The sequence below is a fragment of the Etheostoma cragini genome, chromosome 12, assembly GCF_013103735.1.
Source record: "Etheostoma cragini isolate CJK2018 chromosome 12, CSU_Ecrag_1.0, whole genome shotgun sequence".
NCBI lineage: Eukaryota > Metazoa > Chordata > Actinopteri > Perciformes > Percidae > Etheostoma > Etheostoma cragini.
Genome location: NC_048418.1, coordinates 7,008,821 through 7,029,434, shown reverse-complemented (window position 1 = coordinate 7,029,434; position 20,614 = coordinate 7,008,821). Strand labels below are relative to the sequence as shown.

Below are 20,614 nucleotides of genomic sequence, written 5' to 3'. Positions count from 1 at the left end.
TCAAGTTATTTCAGAGAAAATTGTGCATTCTTCGTTTTTTGTGGAGGGGTACCAACAAATTTGAGCACGTCTGTATATCCATAACCATTCCCTGTGGCATGTTACATGTGACATGATTGGCCTGTATTGGTCTTTTTTGCCATACTTTTCCATGAACTGCAGAGTCAAGTCAGTGGTTTCCTGGGCAACAGCCTGTATTTTCTCAACTCCTCTGCAGTTATAGGAATTCCCACAGTGAGCGTACACTCCTGTTAGGTCCACGCCCTTTGTCTCGGCAATGGCCTGAGCCAATCTGAGTGCCTCAGGTTCTGAATGCAGGACACCAGCTACGAAAAAAACAAAACAGAAGATCAGCAGGCACTTGCCTTCCAAGGCTTGACAGCCAATGATGAGCTGTGTCTTGATTTCCCTGCTTGTTTACCTCTCCCGTTTCCACAGTCGAGTTTGAGCCAGACGTGCCAGAGCCGACCGTCTCTCAGTGGTCTCTTGTTGAGCTGCTCCAGAGCATGAGGATGATCCAGTAAAACTTGGAAGAGATCCAGCCTTTCTGACAGGGCTGCACAGCGCTCCACCTACGAACAACCATAGACATAAATTAATGTGATTGGTATTTGGAGTGTGGTTGGGAGAGGAGAGCTAAAATATATAAAAGCTATCAGCAAATGATTTAAAAGTTATGTTAATTGCATTTCCCTGTATGTAATTGATTAGTTGATAGGCATAAAATCCATATGTGGATGAAATGAATCTGCTGTGAAAAAACAAAAAGCTATTTATTTAGTTAATACTACATTCTACTTTACATACTTATAGCATAAGTATTTAATCAATTCTAATACAGTAGGCATACAGTAGAATAATCTATAATTTGAAGTTAGTATGTCAGAAATTAATTGAACCATTAGAAATTATGCAAACGGTGACTTTTTAAAAACAAAACAAAGCAAAATGTTATTTTCTACAATTGCCATTACATACTTTGTTTTTCAAGATCTACGTGAAGCTGTTTAACCACCAACTGCAAGTTATTTTAATGATATGCAGCTGTGAGCAGCTCCGATTTTATATTTGTGCAAAGACATTTTGACTTGTCATAGTACAGTAGGAAAAGCAGTACTGTAGGCAAAGGTGTAACTGAATGATGGCTCCATTTGAAGTGAATAGCAGGAACCTGAAACTAAAACAAGTGGCTATATGGAATTAAGCCCTCATGAATCGTAATACTTACACCAGGGTTTTTCCTACTCTGTCACTGTCTTCTTTGAAAAGTTTATGAGACAATGGTCTAAATTTACAACACACTCAAAAGTCAAAGGGATTTTAGGAACCATATTGATCCATATTGACATACCTTTAACTTAATTTTGTCCAATATTCAAAACATACTACTGTTTTCAAAATGCACTTCATGTTCAAAACATATTTATTTGGAAAGAGTGTTTTTAGTGTAATTTGAAAGGACCTTATCAAAGGGAAGAGAGTAAGCGTAGAGGATGTCATCAAATCCGTGGTCGGCATAAAAACAGGCCTCTGCCAGTGTGGAAACCACAATGCACCTCCGGGATCCACCCGTCATTATGTCAGCACACTCACTAGACATGAACACAAATGCACAGACCTTATCAGTGTCCCTTACATATAGCAGATGTGTATTAATATGTTGTGTGAGTGTGTGTCTGTATTCATACAGGGTCTTGTGGGTCTTCATGTGGGGCCGAAGCTGGACCCCCAAATTCTGACAGCGTTTGATCATCCTCTCAGCATTTCTCTTCACTATGTCTACATCCACCACCAGAGCAGGGGTACACAGGGCGGAGAGGGCCTCTCCCTCCATACTGGCAGTACTGGAACACACACACACACATACAACATTTTGTGCAATTAAATTCTTGTGCATGACTAGTTACAGTGACACTATGCCTCGGAGAGTTTTCTTCTTACAAATTCAAACCCACCACCGCAAATATGGGCACTGATTTAATATGAATATTATGTATTTTTTTCTTTTGGATTTTTACTATTGTCACGTGTGTTCTATCCACGTTTTTATGCTCATTCTAAATCATGTTATTTCCTTATTGTAAAGTGTGCTGCATTTCTTGTATAAAAAAGGTGCCATACAAATCAAGATATATTATTATTAACAAACAAATAATAGTAGCCTATGTCATTATAAAGACATTCCCACCACAGTAGCACACATGCAGTTCTCCACCCTCCCCACTGTGTACTTTTACAACGGGGTTATGTAATGTAGAGAACGTTGAACTTTGAAAGCTAACGTTAAAGTATTGCATGATTTTTTCTGTTTAAACAACCTCAATTTTCCACTAAATACTTAGAAACTTTGATCAATTCTTCCATATAGCTCAGCGAATATTACAGCAGTAGAAGACTGCGGAGCAAGCACTTTTAACTGTAGATGACTTACCGTTCAGCAGTGGATCTGATTTCACCCCGAGATGTAGTTGTTGTGGTCACGTTAGTCGCGGTGTCCAATGAAGAATGGTCAAGCCTTCTGACCGGATGCTGTCATTCACTGATGTAAAGCTCCGGCAGAGTAGAAACAAGCAAGTGTCTGGACCCTTCTCTTTTTTTTCAAACTACATTAAGTGAAAGTCATGGACGTATAATAAAATAACTAGTAGCATACACAGATATAGCGATATGACTGCGTCAGTGCTGCGTGCAGCCTGATGACGTAGGGTCGCTCCTCCTTCTGTATAGCAGTAGACCTTAGTAGACTTGTTTACTGTCTAATTAGGATTAAAAAGAAAAAGTTTGTGTATTTTGTTTATAGATTCCTTATGTGTATGTATATTGTATGTGATGTTTTTTTGCATTGGGTGTTTTTATGTAACTGGCATTTATTGTAAATTTTGATGAATAAAGTGTTTGAAGACAAAAAACAATGGTAGAGGAAAAACCAATAGTCTAGACAAAAAAATAAAAACAATTAAATAAAAGTATATTCTTCTGGCCTCTGTAAATGTGTTACCTATTTTATTTTTAAATATGTCTAAGTTGATCACAACCATTGGTCGCAACCAACGACTTTTACAGTCTATAGTCGCAACAAAAAACTAGTAGGCCTAATAGTTATGCATTTAAATAAGTAGGCTTAATAAATATTAGCAAAATAATATAATTATAGTTCTAACAGTTAATCTAGTCATTATACAGAATGGCCTAGTTCAGAAAAAAAAATATCCTATCATGTTACCGGATATGTGTACATCACTTAAATCTTGCAGCTGGTAACGGTGGGATTAATTTGAATTATTTTTATAAACTCCTGGCTAGTTTAACCCATTACAATAGCTTATTTGATTTGACAGAATGTTTTATATTTGCATTAATAACCCAAATCTGCAAAGTAACAAATAACAAGCTGTCAAATCAATGTAATGCAGTAAAAAGTACTGCATTACATGTTTGCCCATAAAAAGGGGAAGATGTGAATATAATGTAATACTGTAGATTAGTCTGAATACACTGATGACTTTGCTGCTTTGTATTTCTGTTCACAGCAGAGGGAGCCAGATGCACAACACCCATTTTTGCACTCAATGTCAAAGCTCAAAGTGAAAATTTCTCTTAAGGCATAAACAATAATTTGGGAACACAATTAGTTGTCATTATGGAGAGGGGATAAATATCACATTCCAAAAGGATGAAATGTATTATGTATGTTTGTGATACATACAAATTATATAACTCTTTTCTTAACTGAAAGTTATTCTTGAGAGCCACTTCCTATCTGCTAAGATTACGATGATTTAATGGGAAATTGCACAGGGATCATAAACATATAACACATCACACATTTATAGATCTTGCAAACACAAAAGACAGTGCTGGGGTAACCACATATGGGTTTATTTGGACTTCATGTTTACAGATTCAGTTCTTTTATGTTTGTCTGTCAAAGCATGTGTCAACATAACTACAACATATGGGTGTGCTTGTGTGTGATTCTCATGTGGCTGAGTGCAGGACTTTACTGTAATGTGAGATTCTATTTCCCCCTGAAGAAGATATGTCTACATGATTTCCCCCCTGAAACAACCTACAGTAATTACAGCATAACATGATGTAAAAAAAAGTTTTCAGAACCACTAACGTGACTTTGTCCTTTATTTCTACTTTAGCACCATTAAAGTAAATACTGAGTCTGTAAAGACAGACTGTGTGTGTGTGTGTGTGTGTGTGTGTTTGTGTGTGTGTGTGTGTGTAAGAGGGAGTGACACACTGCAAACTGAAAACTGATACAATATAAAACCAAAATAAAGTGTACAATTAGTTTCGTACACATTCAATATTCATACAGCCTTCTACTTATGAGTGTCTTTGGTTGGAAGGGCTGACCAATTTAGAATTAATAAAACAATTAAGTTACAAATATGTTTGTGTGAGTCTGCAGCTGGTCCTACATTGAATTTGCTTTTGTAAATTAATCTTCACCCAAAACAACAGGATATGTAGCCGCCTCAGTTCCTTACATCCAGTTATAAATGATCACACAGATTTGCTGATGGTGCTGTGTGTTTACGTGTATGCTGAAGGAGCTGGCCCTTCTTTAATTATATGGGTTCAAATTGTATGTAGAAAGTTACAGTTCCTCACTAGCATATCCAGCGGATAAAGCGCTCAAAGAATGAGGGTTGGTTCAGCATACTGTAGTCAGCTCCTCTGAAGACGGCCGACATGTCCCCTAGCGACACCTTACTCAGCACCTCTTCGTCTGTGTCTGTTCCCATGGCGATGACTGTGGGAACACCTTCCGCTCGCCTCATGGCAGACACACCCTCATCCAGTTGGTCACTGGCTGTGATGCCATCAGTGATGAACACAAAGGCCAGCTCAGCGTTGCGACGAGCCAAGCGGTCTCCCTGCTACAAACACAACAAGCAATGTTAAGAGAATACACTCTTTGTCTTTCTTACCCAGAGTTGGATGATAAGATTGATACCACGTTCATATTTGTGTGTTTATATGGAGCTTGAGCCAGTACTTAAAAGAATAGTGTAACATTCTTGGATATATGCTTATTTGCTTCATTGCCTAGAGATAAGATGAGAAGATTGATACCACTCATCTTATCTCTAAATAGGCATGTATCCCAGAATGTCACACTATTAAGTACGAGCTGGAGCCAGGCGGTTTATTATATTCCATTTTGGAAATAGCCAAGCTAGCTGTTAATTTTTTGTTGTTGTTTTTAAGCAAAGCTAAGCTATAGTCGCCTGCTGGCTGTAGTTTCATATTTACAGTATAAAAAAAACAAGAGTGGTATTGATCTTCTTTTCTTGCTCAAGGAAGCAAATTTCCAAAAGTCTTTAACAATTCCTTTACATGTTTCTGGCATGGATTACCTTCCTACAAATCCAAGACATGCGTTTATATATACCTGTGGAACCACCAGATTGTTGACAGCATGGATGATGGCGCGGCCCAGAGCAGAAGAGGAGTCCATGTAGGTCATCCTTGCCAGCGAATCAGAGATCACTGTAAGATTGTGAGTGAGCGCAAACTCCACCCTCTGTTCTGCAGGGCTGCCGTACTGCAGCAAAGCCAAGCGGGCATTCCTCTCATCTGAACGGCCGTTGGCAAGGGTGAGCTGGCGAGCTACGTTCTCAATAAACTCTTTGGCCCTGCGGTGGGCCTCCAGTCCCATCCTCTCAGATCCATCCAATAGGAACACCACGTCCACTGGCCGCTGAACACAGCTAGCCACGGCAGGTTCTGGAACAGACGCACACACATACATTAAGTTTTAAATCAAACATGGTGTTCAGCAAGCTAAAGCCAGAACACAGCTCAACATGCTCAGAGGTCAAAGCCAGCAAAAATATATACTGTAAAATAGTGTACTCGTTGTCTCCCTTCTCATATCAATAGTGACCTCATTAAGAAAGCACTTTTTTTGTTTGCTCTATGGTTTTATTCTCTTGAGATGGCACAAAAACATGAATACATTTTGTACAAAACAACATAGTTCAAATCAGCAAATTTCAGTCACAGATGTTACCATAACATTTGGTTAAAGCCATGTAGTCAGTTTCCTCTAGTCATCATAAAAGCTAAGCCACATGCAAAAAAACATGCACCAACATACAATGGTTCCTTAATTGTCCGTGCCATGTCAATTAACCAAACATCCACAAACACCAACTTCTGACTCATATGCAGCAGGCCATACTGAGTGTATTTTCCACATGTCGTGGCCTTTTTTCCCCGACATGACTCATTCACAGAGCACAAAAATAAAAAAGTAAAGGCCGTAACCATGGATATGTAGAAAACAGCAATATTAACGCCATCAGAATGATTCAACAAGCTTGTCATTCACAGTGGAAATGAGGCTTCATCAAAAGAGCCACTGTACACTACACAGAAGCAACACGAATGGCTCTGCAGACCAATCTGCCAACAACAAATGGAAAACATCCACTTTGCATGTAAATGGAAAACGTTCCTATACTAAGATGGAAGAAGTTTTATGTATCATCTTTCAAACAGACTGACTATTTTGAGAGACAGCTCCATGTAGTTTGTTCAGAAATATTCTATGAGGATCATCCCATTTTGAATGTTGGCCCATCATACACAGTAAGTGCACATGCAGTATAAGGCTGCAGTGAAACATTAGGACCTGGCCAGCTTTATATCATGCAGTCCTTTTGCTTCAGCCCAGGTATATATTGCACCCATAGAGTTAAAAAAAATGCCCACAGTTTTAATAAAATCTACTTTATGTTTAGCAGTAAGCTTATTAGTTATTGGCGTCCATAACGGCGAGGTAGCATGGTTAGCTTATTAGCATTAGCAGAGTCCTAAGGCTTTTTCTGGGTCTCCCATAATGTCTCCATAGACATATTTGAAGGAGTTGATGAACAGCTGGGTCCACTGCTGCCTGTCCGCTCCATGGGCAAGTTTGGCTCTCTGGGCTGTGTACGCCATAGTTGCAATGCCAACCCCGTACTGCTGCTCGCTCAGGTTGTTTAGCAGGCTGGTCACACCCTCCAAAGAGGTGGGGACCAATGAGGGGCTGCTTTCCTCGGCCAGTGGCTTCCAGGGGGAAGGGGCTTGCCCCGCTGTGACGCCCCCTCCTGAAACAAGCGGGCGGAATAACATTGTGGGCAAGGTCCCACAGACACGACGCATCAACACAGCCAACGAAGATGCTGGAGCTACAACAAGTTGCACTAAATTGTAAGTTTGGTCTTATGTGTTGGCCTTACAATTAACCGCATCATAGCAAAGGAGGTAAAGTGAGGTTGGTAAATAAACATATTGACCTAAATGTAAGCCACAACATGTGTAATCCTAGCTAGCTTAAAGGCATCCCCATAGCTAAGTTTCCATCCACTTGTCAATCAAATTAACTGAAGTTCGGTAAAAACTTTCTCATGCAAATAAAGCTGGTGAAAGTGGGTTTCCATCCAGGGTCTTTAAAGTCTTTAAAGTGAATAAAAACCTGTGCGTAACGACGTCACATGCTGTTTTGCGATTAAATTGGTATATCAAAGTGACTTTAGACATTTTACATTGTTTCCATTCATTTTTGCACTGAATCACATGTCTCGCTGTTTGAGCGCCTTCATTTACTCCAGAGGACATCCCCCGACTTGTCATAACCTTTGCAGGCCATTTCCTTTGCGGGTTCCTGATAAATTAAATTCAAAAAGTCTCTCATCTTCTCGTTTGTCCACTTACATCTGTCTTTGTTGACACCTGCCATGTGTGCAAACAGAGCGGAAATATACTTGTCAGAAATTAACCAAAACTTCTTCTTCTCCATAAAATGACCTAAAACTTAATCACAATTCATTATTTATTTGGCAAATAACGTTTCCATCAGCTTTTATCGCATAAGCCGTATATCAATCAAGATAAAATCCAATGAGACCAAACGTATTTCCATTGAGTCAATATTCAGGAAATTCCATTGAATTTTACTGTTTCCAGAAGGCATTTTTTCATTCAATATCACTTAATTTGGAAAAAAATGTGTGGATGGAAACATAGCTTATGCTACAACTAGACTAGTTGGTTCCAGGTGTTGTCCGCACACGTCCAAAAGGCCAAAATGTTAATAGTTTCAATGTTCTGAATAGCCACATTTGAAGATAGGGCAAAAAGCCTGCTGTCAGAAATGTGCAAGGCATGTTGAAACATAAAAACGGGGAAAACAGTCCACACTTTTGGACAGTCTCTCCTCAAGTTGCACTTGATTGTACACATATGAAAAATGATGGAAGAAGTTGTGTAAAGAATAAAAAAAGATTGTCCAACATTTACCCCTGAAATCAAATGCTTTTTCAGACTCTGTTTGACAATTTGACAAGCACTTCAGTGAAGTATATTGACACCTTAAAATGCTAGTTACCCCGGCCGAAATGCTGAAAATCTTAAAAGAGTTCCCACTAAGTGATACATAATATTTTAAAATCTTACCTGATTTACAGGGGAGATCAGGGCATTTGATGACAGGCTCTAAAATGAAAATAAAGACAAATGTCAGACAAAAAGGACTAAAGAAAACAGCTGCATAATCCACCAGATAGACGTACTGTACGTTATGTGTGCTTTGCTGAGTGTACCTGGACAGAGCACGGTTTCAATCTTGCTGATGAACTCCTCAGCCACCAGGTCTGCAAAGCGCTTCATGCCCAGCACCCTTCCATCTTTCTGGCAGGCGATACTCTTCAGACTCTCATTCTCCTCAATCTGGTCGAACATGTCCCCGATCCCGATGGCACTCACGTCAACGTTGTATTCCTCTCTATCACAAATACAAGCAATGAGATAGATAGAACATTTTTCTTTCACATAATAGCTAATTTTAAATCTCAAAATAATGGCCAAGTGCCAGGCACCTGCAGAGGTAACCGAGCAGCGTGTCGTCATCTCTGGGGTCGAACCGTCCGTCTGTGATGACAACAACAGTGACATTGGCTTTGGCTCTGCGGCTGTCCCTAATCAAGTTATCATAGGCGTACTTCAGAGCTGATGGAGTCCATGTTCCTCCAGCAATCCACTCCAAGCGCTTTACTGCATCCTGAAAAACCAGTCAAGAATGTGAGAAATGTGTATGTACAATGGCACATGATGTGAGGTCAGTACTCAGTGTGGACACGAGGAAGATCATGATTCCATTTTTTTATACAAAGTGCTCATGGCTGTAGAAAAATGTCACCCAGTAGAAAGGTTAGATGTGTTTCTTTAAAAGTAATAATGTATGTATGTATGTATGTATGTAAGTAAGTACGTACGTATGTACGTATGTACTCTATGTATGTATGTATGTAAGTAAGTACGTACGTATGTACCTATGTATGTATGTTTGTATGTATGTATGTATGTATGTATGTATGTATGTGTGTATGCATGTACAGTATATATGGGTAAATATCAGAAATATAGTGAGAAGAACATGTAAACATAACTGTGATGACTCCCATCTGCCTTATGTGTGCAGACAACACAATGGGTCTGATGGCACATCAGCCCTAATTAATTAAGAAACATCTGGACTGAAGAGACAAAATGAGTACCCTGTGTATACCCTAAAATATATTTCAAAGCAGTTGGCACATGTGTTTGTGTTTGAGACCTTGAAAGCAGTCAGTGAATCAATCTTGGGGTCGTTGAGCTGGATGGCCTGGAAAGTTCCACTGTGACTGTACTGAACAACTCCCACTCTCGTGCCTGGGAACACAAGCAACCGTGTTAACGCCTAGTTGGCAGCCATCTTGTAAAGTTTTTTAGACTAATTCTGTAGTCAACAAAAAAGCAAGGGAACATTTGCATGTCTACCTGTTTCTGAATTAGGATCTTTAGCAAGGGATCCCAGTCTGTTGATGGTGTTGATGACAAAGTTCTTCTCCAGGGTGAAGTTAGTCAGACCCACTGACTCAGAGCTGTCGATCACAAACACAATGTCCAGGGCTCCACAGTGTTTCTCACAATCTGCAGATAAATACACAGACTGTAAGAATCTGATAGCCTATCAGAGCGTGTTCAGACCACAGAATAGAAACCCATTGATAACTATACTCACCACAGCAGCCACATGTTTCCCTGATGTAGTTCATAACATCACATTCCTGCAGTAAAAAAACAAACATAATATCATTATATCTACTATATTTCTGTTGATGTGCCAGTGACAAAAGAGTGGTTAGATGAAATGCCCTTACAGTAAGGCCAGGATCTCCCTCAGGGCCCGGATCTCCCTGTGGAGGAAGAGAACACAAAAAAATATCACATCCTGCCACTCAGCTTTTGTCTGGTTTTGGATTGCTGGGAGATAAAGCTAATCAGTAACAAGTAAACATATGTAAACATCAGCTTAGGGTGGCATTTCCGAGCTGGATCCAATTCCCTATATCAGTGAGTAGAAAAGCACCTGTATGTGTGTTTTCCTGATTTACAGTGCTGTTTTTGTACACTTACATCACGCCCAAGCTCTCCTCTTGGCCCTCTTAGGCCAGGTTCCCCCTGAGATCCTGGCTCACCCTGTTGTAAGCAGAGAAAATAGCATCGTGTACCTGCACTGAACACCTCTTGCTTCAGTAACAGCACACATCCAACTACAATGAGTTACTCACGCCCTCTCCCAAAGGTCCTTTATCTCCTGGTTCACCCTTTGGACCACAGTCTCCTCTGCCTCCGCGAGGTCCACGATTGCCCTTCTCTCCTCTCTCACCCTGTACAACAGCGGAGGTAAGGTTTCTCAGGCGAGTGTGTCACTCCGGCTAGCAAATGCAAAGAGACAAAGTGCAGGTGTACATTACCGATGATCCTCTTGGCCCAGGATAGCTAAAGCCAGGTCTTCCAGTGTCTCCCTGAATAGAGACAAAAGGAACAGTCAAGACAAACTGCAGCAATAGAGACCCTAAAAAGGGTCCAAGGAAGATGCTAACACACTTTCACACACATACCTTTGGTCCAGTCTGTCCAGGATCGCCTCTTGGTCCAGCATCACCAGGGTCACCTCTGGTACCCTATAATACCAACGGAGTTAATGTAAACTAGATTACATAATATATCTTTTTAACATGATGCTCAAATGAGACCCTTAACCTACATTTTTCCCAGCCTCTCCTGCTGTCCCCGGTGGTCCCCTGGGGCCTGGCAGGCCATTGTCTCCCTGTGCAGAGAAAGAAAGTGAGAGAGACAAAAAGACAGAAAGTTGATGACAGGTGCAACAGTAATGGTTAGATTAAAGAGTTGTGTATGGTGTTCATATAGCATATACAGATAATGAAGATAATAAAAATCTTCTAACCTTTGTTCCTTTGTTTCCAACTTCACCTGGAAGTCCTCTTAAGCCCTCTGGCCCCATTTCACCCTGAAACATGAAATCAACGTTGAGCCCCCTAGTGGTGGAGTAATGTCTCATAATGAGGGAAATCCTTTGAGTCAAGGCATAATGTTCATAATACAGAAATATTTCACTTTTGTGCGACTGTGTACACCCTTTCCTACCTTGTCTCCCTTAGCTCCATCTGACCCTTGAGCACCCTTTGGCCCATAGTCTCCTCTTCTCCCCTAGAACACAAAAACAATTGGAAAGCCAACATAAAGCCTTGCAGGCGAATAATGAAGGGAGACATTATAAGTTGTGTGAATCAGATGTTCTTACCAGTTCTCCTCTAAGTCCTGGATTTCCAGGGATTCCCTAAGAAGAACAACACACAGGTGAGCTACATGATGCAAATAATGAGTGTTTTTGAATGTGTTTCTGTTTGTCTATCTTACTAGGTTTCCTTTCAGTCCAGGGACGCCAGGTGATCCAGGACTTCCCCTCTCTCCCTGTGGAAGAAGCACCAGAGTTTAGCCTTTCACTTCCAACAATCCTTAAACCAATTAACATGGCCTCAGACTTAGTCTCTGTCAAAGCAAAGAGCAGCTATCTCTGTGCCCAGGTTTACCTTTGGTCCACCCTCTCCAGTCGGGCCAGAGGGACCAGGTTTTCCAGGGCGTCCGGCATCACCCTAAACATGACACGCATGCGCACGCACACACGCACACACACACACATACACACACACACACACACACACACACACACACACACACACACACACAGTCAGGCAGAGTTTAACCACATATTAGATTGTTGATATAGTTTTTGTTTTAAGTGAAGACCATGTACCTTTTCTCCATTAGTACCAGCAAAACCACGTTCACCAACATCTCCGGGGTGACCATCAGGACCCTACAAAGCATCAAACACACAACATAAATAGACTATAACACAACACATTATGGCTGTACTGATCATTTAAAATAGTGCTGAATGTCATACTCTGTCGCCTGGGTCTCCTTTGCAGCCGGGAGCGCCGATCCGTCCAAGTTTACCCTGTTGAGGAGAATAAGATAAAGGGGAAAGACTACTTACAACAAAACTGAAGCTTCTCTTCAAAATTAGACATCCACTGTTTGAGGCTTGTGGAATAGAATCAGTTTAAGTAAGTCTAGTAATAACTAGGTTGCATTTTGTTCCCTAAATGTAATTCTCAATGTCAGCCTTGTACAGCTCCTACCTTCTGTCCATCTGTACCATTGCGCCCTCCAACGCCAGCCACACCCTAACATCAAAGAAAAGAGACACTTAGAAGAGAAAGACCGATACCTTTACAAAATGAATTATAATTAACAGATTTGGTTAAGTAATAAAACATAAATGACAAAAAAGTCCTACCTTTTTCCCCTGAGTACCAATCTCTCCCTGTGGGCAGACACAAGATAAGCAGTCATTTTACTACAACCAATGTGTGCTTCTTCATTCAACAGATTATGAACTCATTTGACCTCAGATTTTAATATCTTTCATCTACAAACCCATTTATTTACTTAATGACTTAAGTCATGCGTCGATGAAACTAATCCACACAAAAGGAAATTGATGCCTCACCTTGTCGCCTAGTACACCTGGTTGTCCCTAAAAAGAGGAAAAAGAGGAAAAAATAATAATTTATGACACTATAGATACAAACAAACATTGTCATACTGTTGTAAATTTGGGCTGATGGGTAGGTGGATGTTCAGTGTCTTACTTTGCTACCGGGCTGACCAATGGGACCCTCGATACCGGGGTCTCCTGGGCGACCTTTTAGTCCTTTTGGACCTGGGTCGCCGTTGTCTCCTTTAGCTCCCTGCAGTCAACGAGTTAAAAGGAGAAAATGTGTGAATGAAAAGGTTAAGGATAAAAGTCATGAGTGCAGTTTCTGTAAGAGTGTGTACGTGTGTGTGAAGCTCACTTTTTGTCCTCTGGGACCTGTTGGACCATCAGGCCCTGGTGTCTCCAGACAGGTCACATTGTAGCACTATGTCACACAGGAAATTAAGACTTACAGTCAGGGTTACAGTCTGAAACATAAATCTTTATGATTATCAGTAGTGTGTGTATTCTTACCTGTACAAACGCCAAATGTTTCTGTGAAAACAAATGGAACAAGGTGTGAGCAGGAGAGGCATTCAGCATGTTTATGTGTTTCTTTGTGTGTCTCTGTGGGTATTTTTGTGTGTTACCATGGTGTTGATGATGCGATCAATGGTGGGTATATGTATGGTGGCTCTGCCCTGGCTCAGATCCACAGCCATGAAGTCCCTCCTGTAGACGCTCGCAGGAGAATTGGCGATCTCCCTCAGCCCTGTCTCTTCGATGTTCTTCGATGCCGCCACGACAAACATATGGATCTCCTTTTCGCGAGCCCTCTCTGCTGCCATTTTGATGCCCCCACATGGGTTCCCAGTTACGTGGCCGTCGGTGATGACCACAGCGAATCGGACCAAACCAGGGCTGGTGGTAGAGGGGTAGCGCAGCATTTTCTCGGTCATGTTGGTGAGGGCACAATCGATGTAAGTACCCTTACCCAGGTATCGGATTCCCTTGACGCCCTGGAAACATTGACAAGTGTGACTTGTTAAGGCTGGTTTACCAATCAGGAAAAGCATTCAACTGCCCAGGGACCCAAGACTCTCAAGGGCCCTGAAGGTATCTTCGTCACTCTGGGGTAATTTGATTAATATATTGATATAAATTGAAAATTTGACCTAATCTTCAGATGCTGTGTTGAAATAATAAAATAAATAACCACAGAACACATTTTGGGGATGCAATTAGTTGTTATCTGGCAAAGAATTATATGAGAAGATCAATACTCTCATATGTATCCGTTTAATATATTGTCAGTTAGCGTAGCACAAAAACTAGCCTTGCTTTACAGGGATTATTTTTGGGACCAGTTGCCAGGTGACCAGGAAGTTACTGCTCCCAGTCCAATGTACATAATTCCCCATACAACGGCTAATTGTAATTTTTACATGTTGGTTTTTGTATGAATTAATTCAACAAAATAGAAGTGCTGGTAGGCAGATTTTGTTGAGACCCAGGCTAACTGTTTCCCCGTTTCCAGTCTTTGTGTTAGGCTGTTGTCATTGGCTTCATCAAGTGTGTGGGGAGCTAAAAAACAAACGCAAAGACAGATTTGCCCACTTTTCTCTATACGGTATAAAGGTCCCATTGTGTGGAGTCACAGGTCCGAGATCTCAATCCATTGGAATGAAAGACATATATTTAACAAAGAAGTGGAACTCCATGATTTACTTCAGCACCAGGCAACATCAACAGGTGATGTTGCCTGGTGCAGGTTTATTGTACATCATATATAGGCTAAATGTCAACGTTCTTGAAATCCTTTAATTCAATACTTAGTTAGGTACATAAAACACCTAAATGTGATCCGAACAAACTATTTAATATTAAACTTGATGGTATCTGGGATGTGATGTGTGTTTGTCACTCACAGTGATAAAATTGCTCTTGGGTCCGATGGTACTGAACTCTTTCTGTTCCTGAGAGAAGTGTAGTCCACCGATGTTCCAGTTGAGCCGCACGACACCTTTAAGTTCAGCATCTTCCAAACGCTCTACAAACCGCTCAGTGAATGTCTACAACAACAAGGTAAAACACATACACTAAAAACAGGGATATTTTGTGTTTAGGTTTAAGTGATCAAATTGCAGAAAAATGAGGAACCTTGATGCTCTCCACCAGCGCTCCAGGGGGTGACTCCTGCAGGGCTATGGTCTCAGATGTGTCTATTGTGAAGTACACATCTACTGCACAATCATTCTTCTCTGGAGGGAACAGAATAAAACACAGGTAAAGCTTCCATGAAAAGTGCTTTGCATTTAAATCAGCAAGATGCAATGCTCCATGGTATGTCACTAAACTGTTGACATTTTTAAGGGATCAGGTTTATGGCACTCACTGCTGCACTCTGTTGACTGGCCGTGAGTCAGGGCTCCAAAAAGAAGACAGGTCACGATGACCTCTAACCCCAGCATCTTCCTCTTCTCCTGTCTGACACACATGGGCACAAGGGCACTCCACTGAGCCAACAATTTGCTTGTGTATTTCTAACTTTATGTCTCAAGATCAATGAAGTGAAAAAAGAAAAGACAGAACATACAGAACCATACAGAATTATTTGTGGTAATGTTAAACTAACCAGTTGTCTAATTCACTGTGGTGTAGTATAATAATACAGAATGGCAACATTAATGGTGAATAACAAGATTGTTGTTGAAAATTGTATTTGAGTAGTAGTTGATTGCCAAACTATAAAGGAAAATATTTAAAATTTCTCATGCATCTGTATCTGGTATCAGTTAATTGTATGGAGAACACTGACTAATACCGACTGTCTCATGTCCCATGGAACAAAATGGCTGCCACAGAGTTATGTAATAGGTATGAAATAATCAAGAGTTACACATGGCTTTTCTTTCTTGTGTTTAATGGTGGACATAGAAACGACAGATGGATTATAATGGATTATTCATGTGGAAACTTGGACAACATGCCTAACACGCTGCCAAACTTCAGCCATAACCAATAGAAGTTCAATCAGATGCATCAAACATATACAGGCCTAAGTGCTTGAAGGACTAACCGTTTCACCAAATGAAACATAAAAAACATGTTGAAACTCCGCGACTTAAAAAAAGAACTTTAACCTTATCTAAACATAGCACTTCACTGAAAAGATTTTACAAACATGACCCTGCGTGATGACACAAACTGAACAGACATGCATTTGGCAGCAGAGAGCTCTCCGGAGGCTTTCCCTCACAGAGAACCTCTGTTCACCTGTTTGGGGGCCCTGGCACATTGATCCTTATTTGTAATTTGTCAAAACCACCTGTTTCAACTTGTTTCTTTGCAAATACACTGTTCCTGTCATTATTTGTTTATACTTTTCTGTTCCCTGTATCTGTCTTTTATTGTCTGTAAAGCGACCTTGAGTGCTTAGAAAGGCGCTGTTGAATAAACTGTATTTTTATTATTATTAATATTATTAAACACAAATTTATGTAGGGATATGCATCGTGTAGTCTCACATTACCAGACCTTCTTCCACAGCGCTGCACAGGAGGGTCTTGCTAGTTCATACAGCATTCCAGAATGGGAGAAAAATTTGTGCTCTGGTTTATTGCCATTTCTTAATTAAATTCTGACAAATACTTGTGTGGACCTGCCTGTCCCTTGTTATCGCAGGTGTGCATATTCCGAAACAAATTATTAATCAGATTACCACAAACCAATCTTGCGGAGACACACTTGATAAGAGGCCTCAAGACCCCTGAGAGGTGTGGCCTGGGACAGTGCACACTTTGCCTGATTATTAATCCCGCCCTGCTGGGTGTGCAGAAAGGAAAGGCCTCTCTCCTCCATTGAACACTCAGCACACTGGTCGCAACATGTCAACAAAGTCTACAGTCGGTCTATCAATAACTCTTCATCAGCTGCAAGATCTCAGCCAGCGAGTGTGGACCACCAGACATCCTGCCAACTGTACTCACTGCATCTTTACAAGAGACTACTCTGAGAAAACTTTTTCCTCTTAAGAAAAACATCTATAATATAAATATCACTGTAAATAAATGCCATCCCACAAAAATGTTGTGTGATTTGAACTACATTCAATTTACACTAACTACAAAAATATTTTCAGACATAATTTTATGAAAATTTGAAAGTGTGACCCAACCAGCCACGCGCTTTGCTGTGGGTCCCTCTGGCGGAGGGACAGCTGTGAGCTGCGAAGGAGTCGCTCCTGCAGATGTTCCCACTCCTCGCTGTCCAGGCTATGGGGGTGAGTGGGAGACCCCATAGCCTTTCTCCACTGCACAGGTAAATATCATGCAAGAACATGCAGAGATACCAGCACGACTGATATCATGTTTTACATGTTTTTTTTGTTTGTTTTTTTATAGGTGATTACTTGAATTTTGAAGGAGTTGCGTACTACTCAAAGATTGTACTTGCGCAGCAGTTTGGTTTGTCTGGGAAAACCCTTCATTTCTGACGATGAGAGTAAGTTTGAAGACATGCAGAAAGGCATAGAGAAAGACAGATAGACACAAGGAGAAGAAGGAGACATATAGGGGGAGAGAGAGACAGAGATTGGTAGTTGTGCGTAAAAGTGCTGCTTACCTGAACTCTTTCCAACAACTTCAGAAACTTCGTTAGCAGCAGATTCTCTGTGGATTTATCTTCTCATGTCTGCAGGAGGTAAAGGCCGGGAAAGAAAAGGGAGATACGGGAGTTAGAAAATGGGAAACACAGCTCTGGATGGGCTTTCACTTCCCGCAGAAGAGCCGTCCGTTCGCTCTCCTGTCCCGGTCCAGCCCCAGCAACCAGCTCTGATCCCTCCTCCTGTAGGCTACGCGTACGACGCACCCCAGTGCTCACTGCTGTCCGCTTGGAGGCGCCATGGCTCCTCAGGATCCCGTGTAAAGGCGCGCGCGTGCACCCCAGAATTACTGTCATAAACCAGTAAAAGAGGATGCCAAAGCGCAACTTGAGTTTTGAACTCCCCCCCCCCCACCTCAACGAACACATTATAATGCCATTTTAGTATCAGTAGATATTAGACTTTCATGGTTGTGTCCCTCAGCGGAACACATGGGAACCCCGGGGACACTGAGCTTTCATGTCCCTGAGATAGAGCATTTAGGAGGTTTTTACGGTTAATCTCACACATGTGGTGAGTCAGTTTGAAATAGAACAGGATAAAGAGTAGACTAAACCCCCATACTCATAAAGGCACACACACACACACACACACACACACACACACACACACACACACACACACACACACACACACACACAGACCCTGCTTATGTCTGGTGGTCTGGTTACAATTAGTAGGCCGAGTGAGAGGAGAGTTTATACTCAATATAAACACCAACAGATTGCTCATGAGTCTGCTCACCATGTTTATACGCATGTAGGGGCTTCAGCTGCATGTTTGCCTATCTGTATGTGTTAGAGGATTGGTGGGAGGTCTCCCTGTGAGAGGATTTACCATGTTTGTACACATCTGCACAGACACTTACTTCTACACATGTAAAGCGTATTTCTTGTCAGTTCACTGTTGCCATGTATATGTCGCAGACAAACACTAGTCAGAGGGTCTAATTTATTTGAATTCTCTGATGTGGCCTGCAGAGTTGCAAACACATTGACCAGTAACCCTTCCACTAATGTTTTATCCAGGCCTGGGTACGGGAGGCAATGTTGTGAACAGGTTTTTACAAGGGCTGCACGATATGAAGAAAATGTTCAATGTGTGACACTGTTGTTGCAATAACAATATTACTTGCGATAAATGAACTAGTTAAAGTGGACTCAGTTCTGCCTTGCTGCTGCTTTCAGTATTCTGCTAAAAGACCACAAATTGCTTGTTGAATTTAAAACAAATAAAAAGGAAACCATTTCATCATTCTTTTATTGAACAAACTTTGAACAAAACATTGAATTGAATAGAAAGGCTCCACCTAATAAAGAATGACTGTTACATTTTTAAGTGCAGTTTTCTACTGATAATCAATTTCAACTATATTTCAATTAACACAGAAATTCTCTGAGTGTCTTCCACGATATGTTGCAGCCTTTCACGATGTTTTTATTGCGACAGTTGATATCGCATTGATGATAAAAAACAATGTATTGTGCAGCCCAAGCTTTTACATCCAAGTCCACATCCATTTGTCCCATGACAGGGAGATAAAGGGGACATTTGGGTCAACGGAGTATGGCAGAGGCTTATGTAAATAACCAGAGACTGGAATTCATATCTTTAAGAATATCACATCAAAGGGGCCTTTGATGAAGTTTGCTGACTTCATCCATCATTAGACATGGCTGATGTTGCACTCGCAGAACCGTAACACATCAACACAGTTTTTCCGTTTTAATCCCTCATGCTTTTTAAGTTTAACTATATCTGAAGGTGTAGTGAGGCTGTGATCAGTCTAGGGATGGTTGGAGGTGAGACAGCAGTCCACATTTTGCTTAGTGCAAAGAAAAGAAGAGTAGGCACAGGCGAAGGGCCGCTTCTGGGCAGAGTAATAAAGCTGTTCTCTCTGCCTTGGCCGGGGAAGAGTTTTTCCTTAAAAAGAGAAGAAGAGAGTGGAGCAGAGAGTGTGTGCGTGTTCACGTGCGTGTGCATGTGTGTGTGATTGAGAGGGTGGGGGTTCTGGTCTCTCTTAAAAGTGTGACTCATAGAATAGGAATGACCTCCCTCCCAAATAAGAGTAAACCAGTCTCTGCCTTTCTCACTGTTCCCCTTTTTTTCACACACACACACACACACACACACACACACACACACACACAAACACACACACACACATGCAAGCACGCACGCACGCTTTATTTTTTCATTATTTCTTTCACATGGACTGAAAGAACGTTACAGTCTGGGGGGATTTCTGTATAATCAGTTCCAGAATCATAAAGAGCTCTACTTTCCCAACACCGCTATATCTTTTCTCTCACTATTCCATGGAAAACACACAAGGAGTGACTTCATTTTTGTCATATGTAAGCAAGCACCAAGACAAAAGACAAGGCGAAAACATAGAAATAAAATAAAATAAAAGCAAAGCAAGCATATGCATGCACATGCACAAATCTACACATTCAAACGGCAGATACATGTTCATCTGCAGCATGCCCAGATACAACTGTCTGCATGGGAGTGAAAACGTTCTGTCAGATGTTTTCCAGTGCAACTCCTAAATTTGTAATGCTATACACCTACGTATGTACATATATTAAAGGTCAAACACACAAGATGTTACATTTAACTTATGATAAGGTAACATTTACTCCCCCCCCCCCCCCCCCCCCCCCCCCCCTTTTCCACCAGATGTGCTTTCTGTTCACACAAAACAGCTGGGAGTCATTACCCCAGTGCATCATGAACACACACACACACACACACACACACACACTACCAATGAATTTTGGTGGAAAAAGGTTGTTCTGAGGTCTAAGAGTAAGATGGTAGTGAGAGGTCCAACTGCTCAGATTCTGAAGAAAGCAGAGAGGAAATTGGGTCTTAGACAAACTACAGAGAAGCCAAGACAAATTTCTGAGGAACAGTCCACCCACACACATACACACACTTTACATGTACGGATGCTGTAAATCATGCACAGAAATATGTATCACCATGCAAGTGGCCACACAATCAAACTAATACACACACAGACACACTCACACACACACACACACACA

At 41.2% G+C, this 20,614-nt stretch overlaps 2 protein-coding genes across 5 annotated transcripts in view; both read right to left on the bottom strand.

Annotated features, from left to right (window-relative positions):
* Positions 1-2,710, bottom strand: part of LOC117953977 (D-serine dehydratase-like) — a 3,362-nt gene extending 652 nt beyond the window's left edge. Inside the window, exons 1-5 of the mRNA XM_034887405.1 lie at positions 2,432-2,710; positions 1,689-1,844; positions 1,463-1,592; positions 422-572; positions 146-326 (exon numbers count right to left, since the gene is read on the bottom strand). Of these exons, the coding sequence (XP_034743296.1) occupies positions 146-326; positions 422-572; positions 1,463-1,592; positions 1,689-1,834 (608 nt within the window). The 5' untranslated portion in view covers positions 1,835-1,844; positions 2,432-2,710. The remainder of the gene's footprint in view (positions 1-145; positions 327-421; positions 573-1,462; positions 1,593-1,688; positions 1,845-2,431) is intronic.
* Positions 2,711-3,812: 1,102 nt separating this feature from the next.
* Positions 3,813-17,771, bottom strand: col6a2 (collagen, type VI, alpha 2). 4 transcript variants are annotated; one of them, XM_034887116.1, is made up of 32 exons: positions 17,519-17,770; positions 15,291-15,382; positions 15,056-15,162; positions 14,824-14,967; positions 13,546-13,914; positions 13,430-13,450; positions 13,275-13,340; positions 13,071-13,169; positions 12,929-12,955; positions 12,716-12,742; positions 12,558-12,602; positions 12,320-12,373; positions 12,167-12,229; positions 11,943-12,005; positions 11,770-11,823; positions 11,654-11,689; positions 11,497-11,559; positions 11,297-11,359; positions 11,096-11,158; positions 10,950-11,012; positions 10,803-10,853; positions 10,617-10,715; positions 10,462-10,524; positions 10,206-10,241; positions 10,067-10,112; positions 9,823-9,975; positions 9,620-9,714; positions 8,883-9,064; positions 8,607-8,788; positions 8,461-8,499; positions 5,411-5,745; positions 3,813-4,895 (listed from the first exon to the last, which is right to left on the bottom strand). In XM_034887116.1, exons 2-32 carry the CDS (start codon positions 15,364-15,366, stop codon positions 4,626-4,628), a joined length of 3,054 nt encoding a protein of 1,017 aa, XP_034743007.1. In that variant the 5' UTR covers positions 15,367-15,382; positions 17,519-17,770; the 3' UTR covers positions 3,813-4,625. The 4 variants fall into 4 exon arrangements, with proteins under 4 accessions (XP_034743007.1, XP_034743009.1, XP_034743008.1 ...); XM_034887118.1 differs by having other exon boundaries at positions 10,206-10,223; XM_034887117.1 differs by having other exon boundaries at positions 15,056-15,156.
* Between the last annotated feature and the right edge of the window lie 2,843 nt (positions 17,772-20,614).